The sequence below is a fragment of the Bubalus bubalis genome, chromosome 8, assembly GCF_019923935.1.
Source record: "Bubalus bubalis isolate 160015118507 breed Murrah chromosome 8, NDDB_SH_1, whole genome shotgun sequence".
Lineage (NCBI taxonomy): Eukaryota > Metazoa > Chordata > Mammalia > Artiodactyla > Bovidae > Bubalus > Bubalus bubalis.
In genome coordinates, this window is record NC_059164.1 from 55,686,418 (window position 1) to 55,711,923 (window position 25,506).

The following is a 25,506-nucleotide window of genomic DNA, read 5'->3' on the forward strand; positions in this document are numbered from 1 at the left end:
TGAGAAGGACAAAAGGGCTACAGAATAGCTAATATTACCCCTGTGGGCACTGTGGTTATTTGTCCTTAAAAAACAAACTGTTACTCTAGAAGTTTAGAGTACTTAGAATCTGAAATGAAAATTTCTCAAAACAAATTTTACAAACCATAATTAGATCTTCAGGTCAGCAACAAATGCCTATTGAAAACTTAAGCTCTAGTTGCAAAAAACTAAGACTTCAAATATATCTTTTGTAATCAAAATATACTTAAAAAGTTGGCCACTATTTATTGGGTATGAAGGATATCTGATATCAGATGATATCAGAAGGATATCAGATATTTAGATGCAAGGATATTACAATATCTGGGCTACTCTAATGCTCTGTAGCCTAATTCTAATAGAATTAGGCTATTCTAATGTTTGAGATGCAGAACATCTCAAAATGGGACTTTACCAGATACACCAAAATGTGTGCTTTCAGTAACTATACTAAGCTAGTTAACTACCACCATATTGTTTGCAAGGTGTTTTCAACTAATAATGACCTACACATAACTACTCCATTATACCTGCTTCAGAGAAGGCATGTCTCTTAGACAATCACTTCTGAGAATCGGTCTAGAATTAGTGAGTCTAGCTCACTTCAGGATCCAGCTATACAGGTTAGGTTCCTACATTTCTCACCATGTCCAGTGTTGGCAGTTACTCAACCACTCACACCTATCTTCTCTTCATCTTCCTCACCCTCTTCCTCTAAGCACCTCAGTCACTGATCTTAGCTGCTGTCTCCTTTTATACCCTTATACCCCTATGGGTTGTTGAAAGACTCAGTCTTTTTCTGATTTTCAACTTTATCATAACACTTAAGATTCAAGATCCCCATTTCCCCCAAACCTCCCTTTGGGTGGCTTAAAAAAATTTTTTTTTGTTTTTTTACCAAGTTTATTTTGGGCTGTCAGGAAGAACTCACTTAGCTGGAGAATGTGTGTATCCTGAAATATAAAAAGGACATCATTCTGATAGAGACCAACAATGCCAAAAATTTCATGAGATGTGGTACAGGGAGTATTATCAACCCTTTAGAAAGTTGATCTGCTTCCAGAATTTGTAGAAATACAACAGTATGTAACATTTTCAAATAGAACTTGCTCAAGAATGCAAATAAGCTCAAAGTTGAAAAAAGGCTAAGTTGAAACCTGAAAAAGAGTATGAATTTTCATATTTTTACAGGAATAATTAAGTTAGTAAACCTAATTCTTCTATGGATGAAAACAAAATTTACCTTCGGAAATCAGCAACCAACTTGACATCAGCTATGACAATCTTATGTTCAATAATCATGTGTTTCAGAAGTTTGTCTTGTTCAACCACAGGAAAATGTTCTTCACAGAAAATACAAGGCACAGATGGAGAACCTTCTAAGCTGGTGGTGCCACCTGGACTTTCTGGCAGAGAAAGCGGCTCCAGGATATAATCCTTAGTGTCTGGGAGAGACAAAAAGAAAGAGGAAAAAAGCTGAAATCAACTCCCTTTAGATGGATGATTTCTCGCCTCCTGCATTAAAAGGATCCTAAAGATGTTTACATAATTTCTAAAAGAAAATACACAGTACCAGAGAGCAAGATACTTTATTACATGTTAAACAGCTTCTGCAACCCAGAGGCAAGGAGTATTACAAAGCAGCTCAAACTCTCCATTTGCTGGCTTGAATGGGGGAAACTCATTTGTCAGGACAGCTGTGCAACCTCATTCTTGGACAGTGGCCAATGGCAGCAACTCTAGGGGGACCTGAGGGCTAGGCTGCAGCATGCTGGGTTAAGGTTCTAAGTCTCAAATGCGACCTATGGCCGAGAGTCATGACACTGGGAGGTAAATGGTATATACTGAGGCTACAGGTGATGCCAGGACAATCTTTTTAGCTGCTTCCTGTTGCACCTGCAAACTTTTTCCTGTCTCTGATTATCTGTCAAGTGAGAAGAAGGTAAGTCTCACATTGGGTTGACACAGCATGTGCTGGGTGGCCCAGGTGGCAATTTGTGATTTGATTTATGTCTATCATTTGCTTATTACACAGTTGTATATCATAATTCAAGTTCTTGTGAACAAAGAGATGAATGCTCAATCACTAGACATACATGATGAACCTTTTTCATGTCTACATTATTCCTTTCCCTAACATCACCTACAGAATCTTTAAGAGTTGAGGTGTTTAAGAGCTATAGCTCTGAATTAAGGGCCTTGAATTAGAGAGTTTTATCACGATTTCTCTTCAGTCTTCTAGACTGAACCTGTCACTGCAGGCACACTACTGAGTAGTTAGCAACCAGGTAACTAGTGGAAGGCATTTGGCATTTGAAGAAGGGCTTTAGAAAGACAGCTTTAGACTTTAGAAAGACAGCTGTTTCACAGACAGCAGTCTCTGGAATTAGGTTACTATTTAATTCTATGTTAAATTTTATTTATTTTTTATTTTACTTTACCTTATTCCTAAATGCCTTTTTAAATGAATAACTAATTGATCAGTTACTGGTACACTGCTGACCCCGGTCTCAGAACTGGATAAATGATGCAAGAGGGCAGCATTCATTCACTCACTCAACAAAACCTAGCTGAATATCTACTGAGTGCTGGCTGTTTCCTGTTTGATGCTGCATGATACTATTCTTACCATCAAGGCTAAAGGGCAGAAAAGTTAAAAGGATAGAGAGAGAGAGGGAAAGAGAGAGATGGGGAGATAGGGAGGGAGAGAGAAGAGGAGGCAGGGAGGGAGGGAAGCAGGGAATGTACAGCGCTTATGGGAGCATGGGACAGAGGAGTTTAAGTGAGCTTCGGGAAAGTGTCCTGTAAGGAATGTCCTCTAACACATCACTCATAATAGAGGATACTAAATCAAACTGTTTATTTTAGTTACATAAAATTATTAAATATCAAGAAAGAGAAAACAGGGTACATATGACAATAGGGAGAATATGAAAAATGTTTCAGCCCTTTAAAAGCATTATTAGTAAAACTGGCATGTTACCAATTATTACATTCATAAATTAGGTAATGAAATCAAGGATTTCCGGAATTCTATAGCTCTTTAGTTGTAGGATATATTTTTCAGTTACATGTTAAATTCTGTAGGAACTTAAACCTGCACGTGAAAAATAGGTGAGGAAAGAGATAGGGATATGCTTATGAAACTCAACTATATTTTACGTTCCCTAGAATAAGATAACAAAAGGCAGCATATTCTAAGTAGACAATAACCTGCCATCTAGGAAGATGCTCTTCTCCTAAATTTGACTGAAATATCTGTAAATTCACTTATCTTAATGGAAGAAAAGAAACAATATATTAATAATCACCACCAACAGCAAGAACTAACCTTACTAGATGTTTGCTATTTGTAAATTACCAGCAAAGTGTTTAGAGAACTTTCACAATCCTAACTTCCTTTTTGGATTAGTATTATCACAACCCCCATCTTTCAGATGAGAACTCAGACTTAAAAAATTAAATAATTTCCCCAAATCACAGTGTTAGTAAATGGTCTAAGCCTTACAAATAGCTGTGAAAAGGACAAGTGAAAAGCAAAGGAGAAAAGGAAAGATATACCCATTTGAATGCAGAGTTCCAAAGAATAGCAAGAAGAGATAAGAAAGCCTTCTTCAGCGATCAATGCAAAGAAATAGAGGAAACAACACAATGGGAAAGACTAGGGATCTCTTCAAGAAAATCAGAGATACCAAGGGAACATTTCATGCAAACATGGGCTCCATCAAGGACAGAAATAGTATGGACCCAACAGAAGCAGAAGATATTAAGAAGACGTGGCAAGATTACACAGAAGAACTGTACATGCATTCTTTACATGTATTCATAGAATTGTGACTGGTACCCCTATTCATACAGCCTTTTCAGACAGAAACCTGAGAGGCTTCCTCATGTCCTTCTGCTTTACTCCCTGTGGCCAACATTACTCAGGAACTCTCAGTTTAATCTTCAGAGCCTCTTCTCTGTTCCTCCCTTCTGAGCACTGCCTCAGACAAGCTCTTAAACTTGAACATCTGCAGTAGTCTTCCCACTGGTTAGTCTCCCCCATCTTCAGACATGACCTCTTTCCAATCCATTCTCCCCTTATCAGTTTAAAACAGGAGTGGCCCTTCTTCCTGTAGGAAAAGGCCTAAATGCCTTAAGGAGTTAGGTATAGGTTGAGAGATCAAAAAAAGATCTTAATGACCCAGATAACCACAGTGGTGTGATCACTCACCTAGAGCCAGACATCCTGGAGTGTGAAATCAAATGGGCCTTAAGAAGCATCACTATGAACAAAGCTAGTGGAGGTGATGGAATTCCAGCTGGGCTATTTCAAATCCTGAAAGATGATGCTGTGCAAGTGCTGCCTTCAATATGCCAGCAAATTTGGAAAACTCACCAGTGGCCACAGGACTGGGAAAGGTCAGGTTTCATTCCAATCCCAAAGAAAGGCAATGCCAAAGAATGCTCAAACTACCTCACAATTGCACTCATCTCACATGCTAGTACACTAATGCTCAAAATTCTCCAAGTCAGGCTTCAGCAATATGTGAGCCATGAACTTCCAGATGTTCAAGCTGGTTTTAAAAAGGCAGAGGAACCAAAGATCAAATTGCCATCATCTGCTGGATCAGCAAAAAAGCAAGAGAGTTTCAGAAAAAACATCTACTTTCATTTTATTGATTGTGCCAAAACCTTTAACTGTGTGGATCACAATAAACTGTGGAAAATTCTTGAAGAGATGGGAATACCAGACCATCTGACCTGCCTCTTGAGAAATCTGTATGCAGGTCAGGAAGCACAGTTAGAACTGGACATGGAACAACACACTGGTTCCAAATAGGAAAAGGAGTATGTCAAGGCTGTATATGGTCACTGTGCTTATTTAACTTATATGCAGAGTACATCATGAGAATCACTGGGCTGGATGAAGCACAAGCTGGAATCAAGATTGCTGGAGAAATACCAATAACCTCAGATACGCTGATGACACCATCCTAATGGGAGAAAGCAAAGAACTGAAGAACCTCTTGATGAAAGTGAAAGAGGAGAGTAAAAAAGTTGGCTTAAAGCTCAAAATTCAGAAAACTAAGATCATGGCATCCAGTCCCATCACTTCGTAGCAAATAGATGGAGAAACAATGGAAACAGTGGCAGACTTTATTTTTTTGGGCTCCAAAATCACTGCAGATGGTGACTTCAGCCATGAAATTAAAAGATGCTTGCTTTTTGGAAGGAAAGCTACGACCAACCAAGACAGCATATTAAAAAGTAGAGACATTACTTTGCCAACAAAGGTCCATCTAGTCAAAGCTATGGTTATTCCAGTAGTTACGTATGGATGTGAGAGTTGGACTATAAAGAAAGCTGAGTGCCGAAGAATTGATGCTTTTGAACTGTGGTGTTGAAGAAGACTCTTGAGAGTCCGTTGGACTACAAGGAGATCCCACCAGTACATCCTAAAGATCAGTCCTGAGTGTTCATTGGAAGGACTGATGTTGAAGCTGAAACTCCAATACTTTGGCCACCTGATGTGAAGAGCTGACTCACTGGAAAAGACCCTGATCCTGGGAAAGATTGAAGGCAGGAAGAGAAGGGGACGACAGAGGATTAGATGGTTGGATGGCATCACCGACTCAATGGACATGAGTTTGAGTAAACTCCAGGAGTTTGTGAGGGACAAGGATGCCTGGCGTGCTGCAGTCCATGTGGTCACAAAGAGTCAGACACGACTGAGCGACTGAACTGAACTAGTAATTTGAACCCAAATTCAAACAGTATATTCTTCTGCCTCTAACATCAAAAGGCAATTCCTCAATCTGTATTTCTTCTTCAAACTCTGTGTTCAGTTTTGAATTCATATGTACTTATAAGACATACTGAATTTACATATATTCTCCCAGTGTCCTGCAATCTCCCTCATATCACCTTCACCAGCAACTCTCAAACCTCAGCAGCCCACACACTTCAAAAACCAGTGGGTACAGTTATCACTCAGTTCAATCCGGTTGCTCAGTCTGGTCCGACTCTTCATGGCCCCATGGACTGCAGCATGCCAGGTTTCCCTGTCCATCACCAACTCCCAGAGCTTGCTCAAACTCATGTCCATCGAGTCGGTGATGCTATCCGACCATCTCATCCTCTGTCGTCCCCTTCTCCTTCTGCCTTCAGTCTTGCCCAGCATCAGGATCTTTTTCAACCAGTCATCTCTACGGTTAACTACAGATAACTACAGCGGTAGCTCTACCACTGTTATTACTTCCTGAGGCTTTACTGCAAACTCTCTACTATTCGTCTGTGGATCATGTGTCTTCCCTTTTGTATATGCGTTCAATGCCAGTTTCTCTTTTTTTCAAACTATTGGACCTAAATGTTCACACGTACTAGAACCAGTTGCTTATTGTCACTGTAAGTGTATACAGGAACAAAATCATGAGTCTTCAAATTTTATGTATGAGGAACGTGTGGTTTGAGAGACACTCCATTCTAAAGAAGATCAGTCCTGGGTGTTCTTTGGAAGGAATGATGCTAAAGCTGAAACTCCAGTACTTTGGCCACCTCATGCGAAGAGTTGACTCATTGGAAAAGACTCTGATGCTGGGAAGGATTGGGGGCAGGAGGAGAAGGGGACAACAGAGGATGAGATGGCTGGATGGCATCACTGACTCGATGGACGTGAGTCTGAGGGAACTCTGGGAGTTGGTGATGAACAGGGAGGCCTGGCGTGCTGCGATTCACGGGGTCACAAAGAGTCAGACACGACTGAGCGACTGAACTGAACTGAACTGAAGTTGTATTTGGGAAGTTGACTTACTATGTATCCGGAAAACAAAAAAAACTTAACAGAACAATTTTAGATTACAAGAGTTAATAAATTTCTCCTTATTCCCTGATCATTTAGGATTGTGCTCAAATTCTGACAACATTGATCATAAGACCTAATTTGTTTGCCTTCAGATTGTTAGTCTCTGGAAGACAAGGGGAGTACTGGTCATCTTTATTTACCTGGCACGTTCTCTGTGTACTATTATCCTACCATGAGTACCCACCATCAAGCAGTGTATTGACTTCGTGCCAGGCACTCCTAAGCACTTTACAGGTACAGTATTGAGTCAATTAACCCCCTCAATAATCCTATGACAGAGAGTCAGTTTCTACATCTATACTACAGTTGAGGAAACTTAGTCACTGAGAGGCTAAGTGACTTGCCCTAGACAGCTAGTAAACGGTAGAGCCAGGATTTGAATCCAAGCAGTTTGGCCCTCAAGCATTAGTAGCACTCTCAACCCATGTTGTTCTGTTGCATCTGACTCTGCGACCCCATGGACTGCAGCACGTCTAGGTTTCCCTGTCCTTCACCATCTCCTGGAGCTTGCTGAAACTCATGTCCATTGAGTCGGTGATGCCACCCAATCATCTCATCCTCTCTCATCCCCTTCTGCTCCTACCTTCTATCTTTCCCAGTGTCAGGGTCTTTTCTAATGTGTTGGCTTTTTCTATGATCCAATGGATGTTGGCAATTTGATCTCTGGTTCCCCTGCCTTTTCTAAATCCAGCTTGAACATCTGGAAGTTCTTGGTTCACGTATTGCTGAAGCCTGACTTGGAGAATTTTGAGCATGACCTTGCTAGCATGTGAAATAAGTGCAATTGTGCAATAGTTTGAACATTCCTTGGCATTGCCCTTCTTTGGGATTGGAATGAAACCTGACCTTTCCCAGTCCTGTGGCCACTGGTGAGTTTTCCAAATTTGCTGGCATATTGAAGGCAGCACTTGCACAGCATCATCTTTCAGGATTTGAAATAGCCCAGCTGGAATTCCATCACCTCCACTAGCTTTGTTCATAGTGATGCTTCTTAAGGCCCATTTGATTTCACACTCCAGGATGTCTGGCTCTAGGTGAGTGATCACACCACTGTGGTTATCTGGGTCATTAAGATCTTTTTTTGATCTCTCAACCTATACCTAACTCCTTAAGGCGTTTAGGCCTTTTCCTACAGGAAGAAGGGCCACTCCTGTTTTAAACTGATAAGGGGAGAATGGATTGGAAAGAGGTCATGTCTGAAGATGGGGGAGACTAACCAGTGGGAAGACTACTGCAGATGTTCAAGTTTAAGAGCTTGTCTGAGGCAGTGCTCAGAAGGGAGGAACAGAGAAGAGGCTCTGAAGATTAAACTGAGAGTTCCTGAGTAATGTTGGCCACAGGGAGTAAAGCAGAAGGACATGAGGAAGCCTCTCAGGTTTCTGTCTGAAAAGGCTGTATGAATAGGGGTACCAGTCACAATTCTATGAATACATGTAAAGAAGCAGGATTTTTATTTACTGAAAAGTGAAAGTCGCTCAGTCATGTCCGACTCTTTGTAACCCCGTGGACTATACAGTCCATGGAATTCTCTAGGCCAGAATACTGGAGTGGCTAGCCTTTCCCTTCTCTAGGGGATCTTCCCAACCCAGGGATGGAACCCAGGTCTCCCGCATTGCAGGTGGATTCTTTACCAGTTGAGCCACCAGGGAAGCCCTATTTTGTGAGAGGGATGGTAATAAGTTAAGTTTTAGATAGCTCAGGTGATCTGCTCAGAATTTTAGATATTTCTGACAGGCCTGGTGCACAAAGACAGCATTACTAGTTTCTCATGTGATGCATTTGTACCATTCTTTGTGTCTGCCAGCTCCCCAGCTGCTTGACCTATTCCATCTCTCTATGCTCAACAACAGCAAATATCTCTGCTGTAATTAATTGTTTTCAGGTATATTTCTGCCACTAGGGTACTCTGTGAATTCTTCAAGGTTGAGGACTAAGTCTTACTGATTTCCAGGTCTCTGTTGTAATTATATAGTGCCTGAAACATAGATTACATTTGACAAGTGTTTGCTGATAGTGGACCAGAGGTTCTTACACCTTTAACTCAGTTTCTAGGTAAATTCTATTTTAGGGAACACCTGTGGCTGTCTGTCTTTAGAGGAACTTTCTCTGCCCAAGACTGAGAGTAGTCCAACTTTATTTATAGCCAGATCTTCAGTGCTGTCGCCCTTGGGGCAACAGCCCACTACTAATTAACAAATAATGACATAAAAATTACATTGAATTCCAAGATCACCAAAAATACTATTGAGTGTAGTAAAAGTATTTTATCTTTAATTAGTGATTTAAAAAGTACTCGATTTTTCATGTAAATTAGTAATGCAAATTGTAAAAAAAAAGTAAATAGTTTATGTAAATTAGTATGATTGAAGTGAGCCCCTCAAATACTAAGCCCTGTATCAGCAGAGGCAACTCAATAAGATTTTCCTAACAGTTTATTTCCAGCAGTCACCATAAGAATCATATTTATATCTTACCAAGTGGTAAAAAGAGAACAGAAGCAGAAATATATAATTCTTTGTTACAAGAACCTTAAACTCTAAAAGGCCAGAGGAAGTAAATTGTATCTAGCTCCCTTCAGCAAGCAGGCAAAGCATCTTGGAAATTCTGCTTTGGCCCCAAATTGGCTTCACACATTTGTTACAAATTAACAACAAATTATCTGCTCTAGTTCTCACTTTGAACAGCAACTCTGTTCAAATGAACTGTGAAAAATACTATCCCCAAAGAACTGCATTTTTGAGGAGATGCTATGCCGATCATAAACAATTTTATTGACTGCGGGTAACATCCTCAAAGTGTCAAATTATTATTCTAGAATAGTGCTTCTCAAAGTTTAATGTGCACATAGTCACCTGGAGATTTTGTTGATGCACCTGATTCAGAAGGTGTCATGGCCAGGGAAACGTGCCAATGAGATCTCTGGCTGCTATGACCGTAATTGAAAGAAGGTCTCAGTGCTGTGCTCTGAAATCCCACTTCCACTGAAGCAGAGCTTTCCATACAGTGCTCTCAGTAAATGACTGGAGGCAGCACAAATAGGAAGGCAGACTCATTCCTGTGAGAGATGGAACTTCTGCCTTACTAGTTCTAACACTGGCTGGAGGACTCTCCCTTGGCTTGCCAGAAAATTGCTTAGTACTGTGCTAAACTCTTAGATCCTACACAATCCTCCCTTAGCTCTTTCCTTCACACAGGTCAGACCTACTTCTCCTTTTTCCCTTTGGCGTCTTCCCTAACACATCTCTTAAGATGTCAAATCCCATCTTGGCGTGTGCTTCTTGGAGGACATGAATTAACAAAATAGAACCAGGAGGCAGATAGGCTTAAAATTCTGCATGTCTCAGTTCTCAGATGATGTCAGCCCACTCATCCATCCATAAACCACACTTTGAGTGGCAAGGTTCTATCCAGGGAACAAAGCAGTCACGAATTTACAACATACCTAAGTGCTAGGAGGGGTAGTCCTAGACTTTACAATATATCATTACTGCCAAACAAACAGTTGGCTGCTGGTACTTGGAAGAAAAAATAAGATGACTGAGGTTTCTGTCGGTCTTAAGTCTAATGAGAGAATAAAAGCCCAAGTCAACAAATAATTGATAACTTTTCCAGCATTCCTTTGTAAGGACCTGCAGTATACCCCACATATCATTTCCCCTTTAAGAAATCCCTGAAACCTGCTTTTGCAAACTCTAAGTAGTCATGCCCTTCGCCAGGGGATTTTCCTGACCCAGAGATTGAACCCAGGTCTCCTGCATTGCAGGCAGCTTCTTTACTATCTCAGCCACCAGGGAAGCTCCAGTATCACCACACTATTAGTGAAACTGAAAACAAAACAAAAAAAGCAGTAATTTGGTGATATACTCAATCCAGATAAAACTGGTTTAGTTCCTACTCTCATATGATCATCTAATTAACTGATCAGTTCAGTTCAGTTGAGTCGCTTAGTTGTGTCTGACTCTCTGCAACCCTACAGACTGCAGGACGCCAGGCATCCCTGTCCATTACAAACTCCCGGAGTTTACTCAAACTCATGTCCATTGAGTCGGTGATGCCATCCAACCATCTCATCCTCTGTCATCCCCTTCTCCTGCCTTCAATCTTTCCCAGCATCAGGGTCTTTTCCAATGAATCAGTTCTTCACATCAGGTGGTAAAAGTATTGGAGCTTCAGCATCAGTCCTTCCAATGAATATTCAGGACTGATTTCATTTAGGTTGGATGGGCTGGATCTCCTTGCAGCTGAAGGGACTCTCAATAGTCTTCTCTAACACCACAGTTCAAAAGCATCAATTCTTTGGCGCTCAGCTTTCTTTATAGTCCAACTCTCACATCCACACATGACTTTGACGGACCTTTGTTGGCAAAGTAATGTCTCTGCTTTTTAATATGCTATCTAGGTTGGTTGTAACTTTTCTTTCAAGGAGTAAGCATCTTTTAATTTTATGGCTGCAGTCACCATCTGCAGTGATTTTGGAGCCCCCCCAAAATAAAGTCTGTCACCGTTTCCATTGTTTCCCCATCTATCTGCCATGAAATGATGGGACCGGATGCCATGATCTTCGTTTTCTGAATGTTGAGCTTTAAGCCAACTTTTTCACTCTCCTCTTTCATCAAGAGGCTTTTTAGTTCTTCTTCACTTTCTGCCATAAGGGTGGTGTCATCTGCATATCTGAGCTTATTGATATTTCTCCAGCAATTTTGATTCCAGTTTGTGTTTCTTCCAGTCCAGCGTTTCTCATGATGTACTCTGTATATAAGTTAAATAAGCAGGGTGACAATATACAGCCTTGACGTACTCCTTTTCCTATTTGGAACCAGTCTGTTGTTCCATGTCCAGTTCTAACTGTTGCTTCCTGACGTGCATATAGGTTTCTCCAAGAGGCATGTCAGGTGATCTGGTATTCCCATTTCTTTCAGAATTTTCCACAGTTTATTGTAATCCATACACTCAAAGGCTTTGGCATAGTCAATAAAGCAGAAATAGATATTTATCTGGAACTCTCTTGTTTTTTTGATGATCCAGCAGATGTTGGCAATTTGATCTCTGGTTCCTCTGCTTTTTTCTAAAACCAGCTGGAACATCTGGAAGTTCAGGGTTCACGTACTGTTGAAGCCTGGCTTGGAGAATTTTGAGCATTACTTTATTAGTGTGTGAGATGAGTGCAATTGTGTGGTAGTTTGGGCACTCTTTGGCATTGCCTTTCTTTGGGATTGGAATGAAAATTGACCTTTCCTGGTCCTGTGGCCACTGGTGAGTTCTCCAAATTTGCTGGCATATTGAGTGCAGCACTTTCACAGCATCATCTTTTAGGATTTGAAATAGCTCAATTGGAATTCCATCACCTCTACCAGCTTTGTTCATAGTGATGCTTCCTAAGGCGCACTTGACTTCGCATTCCAGGATGTCTGGTTCTAGGTGAGTGATCACACCATTGTGATTATCTGGATCATGAAGATCTTTTTTGTATAGTTCTGTGTATTCTTGCCACCTCTTCTTAATGTCTTCTGCTTCTATTAGGTCCATACCATTTCTGTCCTTTATTGTACCCATCTTTGCATGAAATGTTCCCTTGGTATCTCTAATTTTCTTGAAGAGATCTCTAGTCTTCCCCTTTCTATTGTTTTCGTGTATTTCTTTGCATTGATCACTGAGGAAGGCCTTCTTATCTGTCCTTGCTGTTCTTTGGAACTCTGCATGCAAATGGGTGTATCTTTCCTTTTCACCTTTGCCTTTCGCTTCTCTTCTTTTCGCAGCTATTTATAAGGCCTCCTCAGACAACCATTTTGCCTTTTTGCAGTTCTTTTTCTTGGGGATGGTCTTGATTGCTGCCTCCCGTACAATGTCATGAACCTCCGTCCATAGTCCTTCAGGCACTGTCTATCAGATCTAATCCCTTAAATCTATTTCTCACTTCCACTGTATAATCAGAACGGATTTGATAGGTCACACCTGCGTGGTCTAGTGGTTTTCCCCACTTTCTTCAATTTAAGTCTGAATTTGGCAATAAGGAGTTCATGATCTGAGCCACAGTCAGCTCCTGGTCCTGTTTTTGTTGACTGTAGAGAGCTTCTCCATCTTTGGCTGCAAAGAATATAATCAATCTGATTTCAGTATTGACCATCAGGTGATGTCCATGTGTAGAGTCTTCTCTTGTGTTGTTGGAAGAGGGTGTTTACTATTACCAGCGCATTCTCTTGGCTCAGAGGTTAAAGCATCTGCCTGCAATGTGGGAGACCTGGATTTGATCCCTGGGTCGGGAAGATCCCCTGGAGAAGGAAATGGCAACCCACTCCAGTATTCTTGCCTGGAGAATCCCATGGATGGGGGAGCCTGGCAGGCTACAGTCCATGCACGGGGTTGCAAAGAGTCGAACACTACTGAGCAACTTCACTTTCACTTTCTCTTGGCAAAACTTTTTTAGCCTTTGACCTGCTTTATTCTGTACTCCAAGGCCAAATTTGCCTGTTACTCCAGGTATTTCTTGACTTCCTACTTTTACATTCCCGTCCCCTATAATGAAAAGGACATCTTTTGGGGGTGTTAGTTCCAGAGGGACATAAAAACTGGGATATTGAGATAGGTATTTTTTTGTGTGTTTGCTGTTTTAATTCTGAAAATGCTATAAACTCCTAGTTTCCTATGTAAACATTTTCTTTACATTTGTTCTTTATAGATATTAGTGTAATTTATTTGATTATAGCTTACATGCATGCTCAGTCACTCAGCTGTGTTCAACTCTTTTGCAACCTCATGGACTGTAGCCTGCCAGGCTCCTCTGTCCATGGGATTTCCATGGACAAGAATACTGTCCAGGTAAGAATACTGGGGTGAGTTGCTATTTCCTCCTCCAGGGAATCTTTCTGACCCAGGGGTTGAACCCATGTCTCCTACATTTGCAGGCAGTTTATGAACTGTCTTAGCCACCTGGGAAGCCTTTGATTATAGTTTACTTACATATTTTAACAAGCCTGGACAATATTTTCAGGCTTGTTCTCTAAGCTTTTGATCTGAAGAAACCATGTCTTTCCAGAGGATTTAAATGCCTAATCAATTCATTGGTTATGTGTTGATTTTATTCTGAAAAAATTAAACTCCAAGGTTTATTGATTTCTAAATTCTTAAAAGTAAAATTACACTACAAAATGGCCTTCTACTTCTAAACAAGTCAGTTCTTTGATTTCCATGAGTGGCTCCCCTGCAGATGCATTTGGAAAACTGCAAAGATGGGGTCTAGGATTTAACTATAATTAATCTATAAAGCTCAGAATAAGGGTATAATTAAGATATTTATTTAACTACCCTGGGGCTAATAATTCATTTTGTAAAGTAATGAGGCCCAATATTTAAAAGATCAATTTACTAAACTCCTACTAAGAGTGGGAGTGTGTGTGGGGACAGATGTAAACCGTCACTGTCGCATAGCCTCAGCAGCACACCGGGACAGCTGATGAGGCTGCGCTGGATTAGTAGACACATCGATACCGGTGGAAGGTCTGATCCGTCCTCTGGTATGAAAAAGTTAACAGCACATTCAACCCTGAAATTTAATAAATCCATACTTGAAAATTTAAGGAGCTAATTTAACAGGCAAAAAGCTATGAAAACTTTATTATAGCATCATCTATAAAGTAAAGTAATAGAAACAACCTAAATGTCATGCAAATGGAAATTGTTCCATAATACATAGCAAATCTGTGCCGCATAACACTATGAATTTGCTAACTGGCAATTATGAAAACAATGGAGAGATATTGACAAACATGTTTGATATTATCTGAAAAGAGCCTAATCCACAATAAATTGCAAACAATTCCTCACACATATACAAGCATACATGTACATACATTCAAACACAACTGCAAGGTTTGAAAGAAAATATACAAAAGAATGAGAGATTACGAATGCATTTATTTACCCCAATCTTTAACATTGAAAATTTCTTAAATAAAAATATGCTATCTGCTGAGTTCCTAAATGTGACTGTGACAGATAAAATTAAGAAAGAAGTAAAGCAAGCTCATTTTAACTCAGTCACTAAGTCTTGCTACCTGAGATAAAAAATTTTGATTAAACTTACCATTTAAAAATTGAATGCCTATTATGCATAAGGCATATTCTAGATTGTCTAAGAAACACAAAGGTCTTTAGTAAAAACCCCTACCATGAAAAGTTGTTAGTCTAGAAGAAAATATGAGACAACTATACAACAATTATAAGTGAGGTTGATCATATACATCAAGGGCTAAGGATAGGGATGAAAAAATAAATCTGGAGAAATAAAGGGGTGTCTTCATAGAGGATTCCAAGGTAAAGAATTTCAGCAAGTACACATAGGTTGTTTAAAAGTCCAAATAGTTCAATTAGTGCTCGAGTCTCATTAAAAAAAGGCTGTAAAAGTAGGCAGATCACGTGCTGATGAACCTTAATGCCAAGCCAAAGATTTATATTTAATTTGAAAGTTGTGAGTAGATCCTGAAAGTCTTTAATCAGGGAAGCAACATAATGTACTAGGTCACAAAGCAAGTCCTAACAAAATGAAAACAGAAGATACAAACATTTGTGGGATGCAGCAAAACCAGTATTTACAGGGAAGTTTATATTGGTAAACATGTATGTTAAAAGGAAGATCTCACATTAACAAACTGTAATTCAAGGAACTAGTCAAAGAAGAACAAACCAAGCTTCAAGTGGACAGAAGGGAAATAAATGAGTGAAATAATGAAATAAATGAAATAGAGAATAGAGATTAAGAGAATAGGAAAAAGTATAGAAAAAAGTCAACAAAATTAAGAGTTGGTGTTTTGAAAAGATAAACTCAAAATTAGGAATGAAAGAGGGAGATACTATAACTGATAACACAGAAATACAAAGGATCATTCGAGGGTACCATGAATAATTATACTCCAACAAATTGGATAACCTAGAAGAAATGAATACATTCCTAGAAACATACAATGTACCAAAACTTAATCACAAAGAAGCAGAAAATCTATAACTATAAGGAGATTGAATTGGTAAGGAAAAACAAAGAAAAGCTCAGGTGTTCCTTTTGGCTTCACAGAAGAATTCTATAAAACACTTATAGAATTAGTGCCAATCTTCAAACTTCTCCAAAATACTGAAGAGGAAGGAACACTTCCAAACTCATTTTATGAGGTCAGCATTACTTTGATACCAAAGCTAGACAAAGACACTACAAGAAAACTACAGCCTAATATCCTTAATGTGTAAAGATGCAAAAATTTCCAACAAAATACTAGCAAGCCAAATTCAAGAGGACATTAAAAGGATCACACATTATAACTGAATGGAATTTATCCTTGGGATGCAAGAATGGTTAAGCATATGAAAATCAATCAGTGTGGTATATACCACATTAACAGAACGAAAGCTCTGAATCACAGGACCATCTCAATAGACGAAAAAAAGCACTGACAGAATTCAACATCCTTTCATGATAAAAACTCAATAAACTAGAAAAAAAAGGAGCTTACCTTTAAAAAAAAAGATGATTACCTTAACATAATAAAGGCCATATATAAAAAGCTCATAGTGAACATCATATATAATCATTGTGAAAACTGAATGCTTTCACGCTAAGATGAGGAACAAATTAAGGATGCCCACTCTTGACATTTATATTTAATATAATACTGGAAGTCCTAGAAACTAGGTCAGAAACAAACAAGAAACAAAAATGGCATCCAAATAAGAAAAGAAGTGATGTTTGCAGATTACATAATCTTGAATGTAGAATATTATAAAGGTTACTCACACAGAAAAAATTGCTTAGAACTAATAAACAAATTCAGCAAAGTTGCAGGACACATAATCAACATACAAAAATCAGTTGTGTTTCTTCTATATACCAGCAATGAATTTTCTGAAAAGGAAAATCAAGCAATTCAATTTATAATAGCATCAAAAAAGAACACAATATGTAGGAATAAACTTAACCAAAGGGGCAAAAAGACTTGTACCATGTAGTAGATTAGTGGCTGCAGAAATGGCTTGATTTCCTGCTCAGATTACAACTCATGAGATGATATTAAGCTCCTTTGCATTCCTGTAATATGAAGGCTGTGCAGAATCCAAAATGTTGGCTGGTGCCTCATTTTCATGATACAAATTTGTACTTTCAGAACTACTTCATGGTGAACTGTGATTAAGTCTCCTTTCTCAGGCAGCTTTCTTGGCGATCGATTACTTGCCTGGTTTATACATGATTCATTCTTATCTTAATCCATTCCATAAAGAGGAATTAGTAGTGTCTACTTTAATAATGCAATAGTAACAATAATGTGAAAGCAACAGCTGTTTGAAATATAAGTTCGTGACATTTCAGAGGGAAATAAATCCTAGGAAGAGAAAGTAAATGGATAAAAATAAATCCTTTCTTATTAATATGATAAATGATTATTTGTAGATTTTAAGCCAGACAAGATTTCTACTGTTAAAAATGTACTTTAAAACACATATGGTTAAGTATATTCATTTCAACAGAAATATTTTCTCTAATGCTAAACTTTATTGGCAAGGAGAGATTTCAAATCCAAAAGGAGTTGGAATGAAAGGTTAAAAAACCATACTCTGTGTTATTACTTTAAATGCTACCTCATATCACTGATATCTCACATCCTCTACTGCTCTGACTGTATACCATCAAAGATACCTTGGAGTATTTCAATATAAACTACTATAAGTTTTTATCTGATAGAAGTGCTGGGATTCCAAGTAGAATTCAAGGCTGTGTGTGTGTGCATGTGTGTGTGTAAGTAGAATTCAAGGCTCTGGTGTGTGTGTGTGCATATGTGTGTGTAAGTAGAATTCAAGGCTCTGGTGTGTATGTGCATATGTGTGTGTAAGTAGAATTCAAGGCTCTGGTGTGTGTGTATTTCATTCTAAGTAATGCAACAAATAGGAATTATGTCTTCAAGTTTATCTCCCTCCCACCAGTAGAAGGCAGTAGTAGGCAAGAGGCAGACATGGGGGATTTGGGACTATAAATCTGGAAATAAAAAAGGTATTAAAAATTTCACCTCAGTTAATGGAAAACTTAGTTAACCAGGATAACCTATTTCAAACAATGCTGATGATCCTGACAGAAGACCAATATAACAAAAGACACTGATAAACAAGACTTTTTGGCATGAACGGAGAAACAAAGCTAACTGGTGAATACTCTTATTTACTGAAGCGGTAAAGAATCTGCCTGCAGTGCAGGGGCCGCAGGAGACATGTGTTCAATCCCTGGGTCAGGGAGATCCCTTGGAGATGGTCATGGCAGTCCACTCCAGTATTCTTGCCTGGAGAATCCCATGGACAGAGAAGCCTGGCTGGCTACAGTCCATAGGGTCGCAGAGTCACACCACTGAAGCGACTTAGCAGGTAGCATGCACACATGGAGGGAAAAGATGGAAAAGAAGGAAGGGTAAATTCTGACTCATAAACACCTGATGGTTATCTGCCTACCTTATGCTTTCTAAACAAGTGGTGTCCAGTGGAGATTTCACAGTGCATCCACAGAAGTTGGGTTTAACCTAATTTAACTGATTTGATTTGACAGGCAATTACCTTGGAATTAATATTCTAGTCAATATTTTAATGAAACGGGTTGGCAACTTGAAAATTGTAAATACCTATCTGATATTTCTTTATCAAGTATAATTAGTGTTTTTGATAGAATTATACTTTTTTCTGAGTTATGGAACTAATATATTTCTATTTAAAAAATTAAAGAGCTATGTCATCTTTTAATTTTAATGTCTGGTGTCTTAATTCATCAATATAAATAATTTGTTAGTACAATAAATAGTTTTGTTTACAGAACAAGCTAAAAATATTTTTAGGCAAAGAAAAGTACATTAAGAAATAGGAACTTCTCAAAAGCACCACATACCACTGATTCAAATTCTTGTTTTAGAACATTTTACTTCTTCACTCTTATATACATATATATGTATGTATATATCAGATGTCAATTATTTCCCTGAAAAAATTAAGGTTTTTTCCTTTCACTTAATGAAATGTGTTGTTAACAGTTCTACGGATACATTTCTTTATTTGGCTTATGTCCCAAACATATTAATAATGTAGAATAAAGACAAGCAGTAGTTTCAAATCAGTACGTGTGCTGAATGGATTTTTCATGTGGAGAAAAGAACATGTTAACTGAATATGTTCTCTGCTCTTTTGACAAGCAACTTTGCTATTTTTAATACTAAATACAATGACAAACTGTAAAACTAAGAAAATCTGTTAATTCTTTTTTGATCTTTGGGTGATCTGTTAAAGGTAACAACTACTAATTTATTCTAACTCCTTTAGAAGAAAATCTATTATTAATACAGTGGACCTTGGCTATGGTAGTACTTACTAGATTATTTGACACTGGATAAATCAGCTGAGATTCCGTCTGACAGATTTTAATTGTAGAAATAGTAAAAGACCTCTTTATAACAGCCTTCTAAGCAATAAAGCAGCTCTGTAATAATGAGGCTCTGAAGAATATGAGGATAAAAAATAATAACAGATTGCCTCTAAAGCCCTGATATTGAAATAGAAACTTTCCAAAAGTTAGGCAAAGTCTTAGCTGATAGTCACTGTATCATTCAGTTTTATAAAAATATTTTTCTAGAAAGTAATTTTTCCCTCAAGCCCACTTTCAGGCAAAAGGCTGTGCTAGATGCTGGGGAGCAAATGAAGAGCGGCTGTGCCTTCAAGGAACTCGTATCTTTTCCACCAGGGAGGCTGGTCATGTTCAGATACATCTCACACAACCTAGAATGTCCAAAGAACCAGAGGAGAGAAAAGAACGAAGCGTAATGCCAAGGCAGCCTGTATCCACCAAGTGAAATGCCGAAGCCCTGCATGCATTTCTTGGCTCCAGTCACTCGCCAGCCTGCTTGGGTAGTTGTTTGGTCTTACTCTGAGGTCTTTAACAAATCCTTTTTCTACACCTTATCTGGAGCTGCTGCTTTTAGAACAACATACTTATGAGTAGTCTCTTAAAAAGCTTCAGCAAAACACTTGAGATCCGATCATTTTATTTCAGGACAATTAAAGGAAATAATTCTTAATTTACTTGTCCACTGACAACCGCTCTTGTATCTTCAGTGCAGTTTAGTATAATCCTACCTCCACAATACAAAATAATCTTCTCTAATGTGACTGTATCACAAAAATCACTTGACTTCCAATACAAAAAAAGGGGAAATAAAAAACTGCTGGACAATAAAACACACAACAGATTTTAGTCTTAGAATTTCAATATAGTACTATTTTCCCATGGTTTACCTCATAATTACAAAAATTAATTCAAAAAATGATATAAATTTTGTATCTCTAAAATAGGTGGAAGGTAGTCAACATAAGGTTGTACATGTTGCAAATTACTCATGCAACAGCAAATACAGACTTTTGCCAGCAGTTAATCTGACTAGTGCTGGCTTCCTTGTGATGTCCAAATGCAACTTTACTAAAAATGATACTTAATAAATACCTTTAACTATTTCTATTTTCAGGTAGTGATTCTCAAACCTGACAGTACCTATAACTCACCTAGGGAGCTTTGGGAACATGCTGTTTTTCACACAGACATTCTAACGCAATCACTCTATGGTAAGTGGGACATGTTTTATGTACATCCACAAAGTACTGTTATAAGGAAAACCTGTTATGATCAATTCTATGACTTCATAATTTAGTATAAGAGTAAAATGACAGACATTTTATGGAGGAAGATTAAAAAATGATTTCTGGTTTTTAGAAAAACAACATCTTTTCTATAGGTTTTAGAAGGGCTATTTTGTGATAGATAAAATTATATTTTGTAGATAATAAGCTGACTAAAGAGAGAAAGGGCTTCCTTGGCTGCTCAGATGGTAAAGAATCCGCCTGCAATGCAGGAGACGTGGGTTCGATCTTTGGGTTGGGAAGATTCCCTGGAGGAGGGCATGGCAACCCACTCCAGTATTCATGTCTGGAGAATCCCCATGGACATAGCCTGGCAGGCTACAGCCCATGGGGTCGCAAAGAGTCGGACACTACTGACCGACGAAGCACAAGAGCACAAAGAAAGAAAGTACTGTATTTATGAAAGGTAATCAAATTAAAGTCATTACAATATGTTTCTTTAATATAAACCTGCTCATGTGTGTGTTAGTCACTCAGTGGTGTCCAACTCTTAGCAACCCCAAAGACTGTAGCCCGACAGGCTCCTCTGTCTATGGGATTCTCCAGGCAAGAATACTGGAGTGACTTGCCATTCCCTTCTCCAGAGGATCTTCCCCACCCAGGGATCGAACCCTGGTCTCCTGCATTGCAGTCAGATTCTCTACCATTTGAGCTACAGGGATGGGGGAAACCTGCTCATACACATTGGATAAACTGAAGAATAATGTCAGCTTAACACAAAAGTTGTATTAGCTCATGTGTATTTTTTTCCCAGCAAAATAATGATTTGAAGAACTCACAGCATGCTTTCTCATTATTTAAAGAAAGTCTGAGCAATATATAACAATCTTTAACAAAACTCCTGAGAATTCTAGTTAAGTTCTTCCTTATAGCAAGCAGGGGCTTCAAGACTGCTACTCTTTCCATTAAGTCAAGCTATTCAAGGTAGCTGATAATGCAGATGAGCAAGGTGCAATGACTTTTCTTCCTGTATTTAAAAAACACCTGACTGACAAAGAGAATATTTTCAACAAATGGTATGGAACAAATGGACATTCACAGGCCAAAAAAAAAAAAAAAAACAAAAACAAAAAAACAACAAAAAACCAGAAAGAAACTAGGCACAGACCTTACAACCTTGAAAAAATTTAACTTAAAATGGATCAAAGATCTAATTGCAAAACACAAAATTGTAAAACTCTTAGACAACAATGCTAACTAAAGATGCCACTGGCTATCCAGCTCTATAAGGACTGAGTAATTAGCCACCATGGTTGCTAACTTTCAACACACCCTGAAAGGAGTTCAGGGAGATCAGGAAAAAGGCACTCTGTTCTGGGAAAACTGGCAGAACAGGCCTTCAGATAGTGAGATATTTTCAGGAGAAAGTTTTTTTAAATGAACCTGGATTCTCGTATCTTCCTATACTTAGAAAAGCACTAAAACCATTAACTAATATATCTACACCTCATGATTAGCAGCAACCTTCTACCAAGAGGAGTGCTTAGTTGTATATATCACCTTTGCCAAAATCATAAATATATGTCCTTGTTTACCTCTTTGGAAAGGTTTCTCAGAGCTGAGAGGCTGTCTTCCGGGCAACAGTCCTTAGTAAGAAACTGAATAAACCAGACTTACAGCTTTTATGTTGCTCATTTTAAAGTCAATAATAACGGAGGAGAAAACCTTGATGACCATTATAATGCCTTTTTAGAGACAACACTAAAGAAAGGATCCATGAAAGATAACTGATAAGCTGAACTTCATTAAAATTAAAAACTTCCAATCTGAAAAAGACAGTATCAATAAAATAAGAAGCTGAAGCTGAGCCACAGACTAGGAGAAAAGATTTGAAAAAGATATACCCGATAAAGGACTGTTATCCAAAAATATACAAAAACTCTTATAACTGAACAAGATAACAAACAGCCTGGTTAGAAAATGGGCTGAGGATTTTTATTACTTTTTCATTTAATTTTTTCATTGAAGTATAGTTAATTCACAATATTATATGAGGCTGAAGACATTAACAGACATCAAAGAAGATATACAGAAGGCAAATAAGCATGTGAAGAGATGCTCTAATTCATATGGTTCCAGGTAAATGCAAATTAAAACAAGATTCCACTATACAGCTATTAGAATGGCCAAGACAATGAACACACCAAATGCTGGTGAGGATATGGAGCAGCAGGAACTCTCATTCATTGCTGGCTGGAACACCAAATGCTATGGTTAGTTTGGAAGACTGTGTGACAGTTTCTTACAAAACTAAACATACTTTACCACACAATCCAGCAATCGTATTGCTTGGTGTTTATCCAAAGGAGTTGAAAACTGATGTCCACACCAAAATCTGCACAGTTTACAGCAGCTTTAAGCATAATCGCTAAAACTTGGAAGCAACCAAGATGTCCTTCAGTAGGCAAGTGGATAAATCAATCTTTGTACAATCCAGAAAATGGAATATTATTCAGCACTAAAAAATAAATGAGCTATCGAGACATAAAAATACACGAAACAATCGTAAATGCATATGAGTAAGTGAAAGAAGCCAATCTAAAAACGCTGCATAGTGTATGATTCTAACTACATGACATTTTGGAAAGGCAAAACTATGGAGACCATGAAAAGATCAGTGGTAGCTGGGATGGGGGTGGGAACAGATGATTATGTAGAACATAGGAAGACTCTGATGCTGGGAGGGATTGGGGGCAGGAAGAGAAGGGGACGACAGAGGAGGAGATGGCTGGATGGCATCACTGACTCGATGGACGTGAGTCTGAGTGAACTCCGGGAGTTGGTGATGGACAGGGAGGCCTGGCATGCTGCGATTCATGGAGACGACTGAGCGACTGAACCGAATTGAACTGAGATGATTTTTAGAGCAGTGAAAATACTCTGTATGATATTATAATAGTGGATATATGCCATTACACATTTGTCCAAACCCTTAGAATGTACAACACCAAGGGTGAACTATGTAGTCCAAAATAAACAATGGGCTTTGAGAGACCCCATGGACTGCAGCCTATCAGGTTCCACCATCCATGGGATTTTCCAGGCAAGAATACTACAGTGGGTTGCCATTTCCTTCTCCAGGGGATCTTCCCGACCCAGGGATTGAACTCGGGTCTCCCGCACTATACGCAGACGCTTTACCATCTGAGTTACCAGGGAAGTCCCCAATGTACGTTCATACTTGGTTAAAAAAAAAAAAAGTACCATTCTGGTGAATAATGTTGATAATGGGAAAAGCTATTCGTGTATTGGGGTAAGGAGTATATGAGAAACCTCTGTACCTCTTGATTTTGCTGTGAATCTCAAACTGTTCTTAAAAAAAGTCTTAAAACAAAATACCTGATTGATAGATGTCTACACACTGAGTCGCATATTTAATTTTGATAAAATTGATCTTCTTTAGGAGCAAATGTCTCCAAGGAGCTGCAGTTTGAAGGAGGCAGTGCGAATTCCCATGTTCAATGACAGAATTAACTGGACTGTGATTCTGAATGTAAACCCAGTGGAGACTTAACCATGCTGCTCTTTTTATTAGGACTGCTCTGGTTTACAAAGTTCTGTTGGTTTTGAGTCATCTATCCTTACCCTTATCTCCAAGCCTCCACCCCCAACAAAGGCTATTTGTACTGCATGCTTCAGTAGAATGCAAAGTTTTTCAGGAATGCATATAAGGTTACTACAGTAGAAGCACCTTTGTTGCTTGTACATAACAAAGTATTTTTAGGGCTTCCCTCCTGGCTCAGCTGGTAGGGCATCCACCTGCAATGCGGGAGACCTGGGTTTGACCCCTGGGTTGGGAAGATCCCCTAGATAAGGGAAAGGCTACCAACTCCAGTATTCTGGTCTGGAGAATTCCTTGGACTGTATATGTATAGTCCATGGGGTTGCAAAGAGTTGGACACAACTGAGCGACTGTCACTATTTCACACTGGGACAGAGGAGGGCATCTAGTGACAATATAGCTCAGCTTTTAGAAAAACCCTTAATAAAAGGACCCGTGGGCTAGGGAATCATATTACTCCACACAGAGAAAAAGTGCTTCTGCTATAGCACATCTCAGCTTATAGCTAGTGAGGACGTAGAATCAAAACTCCACTTTAGGGATAAGAAAACTGTGACCTAAAAGCTTTTTTCTACTTTAAATCTTGTCTCCCTAGTAAAGTATTACAACAAGCCTTCTTGTAGAGGCCAATGCTCATTATGTCAAGTGACTGGCCATCATAACAGTTTCTGCATCACGTTATAGCCAAGTCAATAAGGAGGCTTTGTCCTTCCCCAGTGCAGTTCCAGTTTTATTCTGCAGAACAGTGACAAAATAGTACTTGTCTTACCAGGACAAGCTTTATAACTAATTTTACTGGAATGGATTTATTCCCCCCAAATCTAGATATAAAATTGCCATTCTGAGGGAAAAATACTAGATAGAGAAAGACAGCAGGTGTCACTCAAGAGTCCCAGTCTGTAAGATTCAGGGCACTGACACATGGAATATCAAAGAGGTGCAGAGTCTTAAAAGTGAAGAAACCTCTCAAGAAATCTAGATTAAAACAAAGTGCTCAAGTGACCATGCATTTGAAGTCATTAAGTGGCAAATCAATGAAACCTCACTAAATGTTTATCTAAACCACCTGAAATAGATATACAATAATTACCTTTAAAAAACTGACGGCAATTCAAAATAAGCAACCCATGGAAAGAGTTATATATACTGACAAAATTGCAGCCCACCCCTAGTTTTGGTATGATTTACTTTGATCTGAAGCTACATCATTCCACAAAATCCACTATGGATTTTAATTTGGACATGCAAAAAAAAAAAAAAGAAAGTTCAGAAGCAATGTTCTATAAATTACTCTTTGTAATTCCTGTGTTATAAAATTACTTCAAATTTCAAGTTTTCACCACATGATTCTATGTGGGATAAAACTCTATACAAAAAC

General features: G+C 38.7%; 1 protein-coding gene across 2 annotated transcripts in view; it reads right to left on the minus strand.

Annotated features, from left to right (window-relative positions):
- The window catches only part of ZNF277 (zinc finger protein 277), a 131,644-nt gene that overhangs the window by 57,366 nt on the left and 48,772 nt on the right, over nt 1–25,506 (minus strand). For both annotated transcript variants that reach the window (XM_006073277.4, XM_044946669.2), the window contains one exon: nt 1,265–1,466. In XM_006073277.4, coding sequence (XP_006073339.2) covers nt 1,265–1,466 — 202 coding nt within the window. The remainder of the gene's footprint in view (nt 1–1,264; nt 1,467–25,506) is intronic.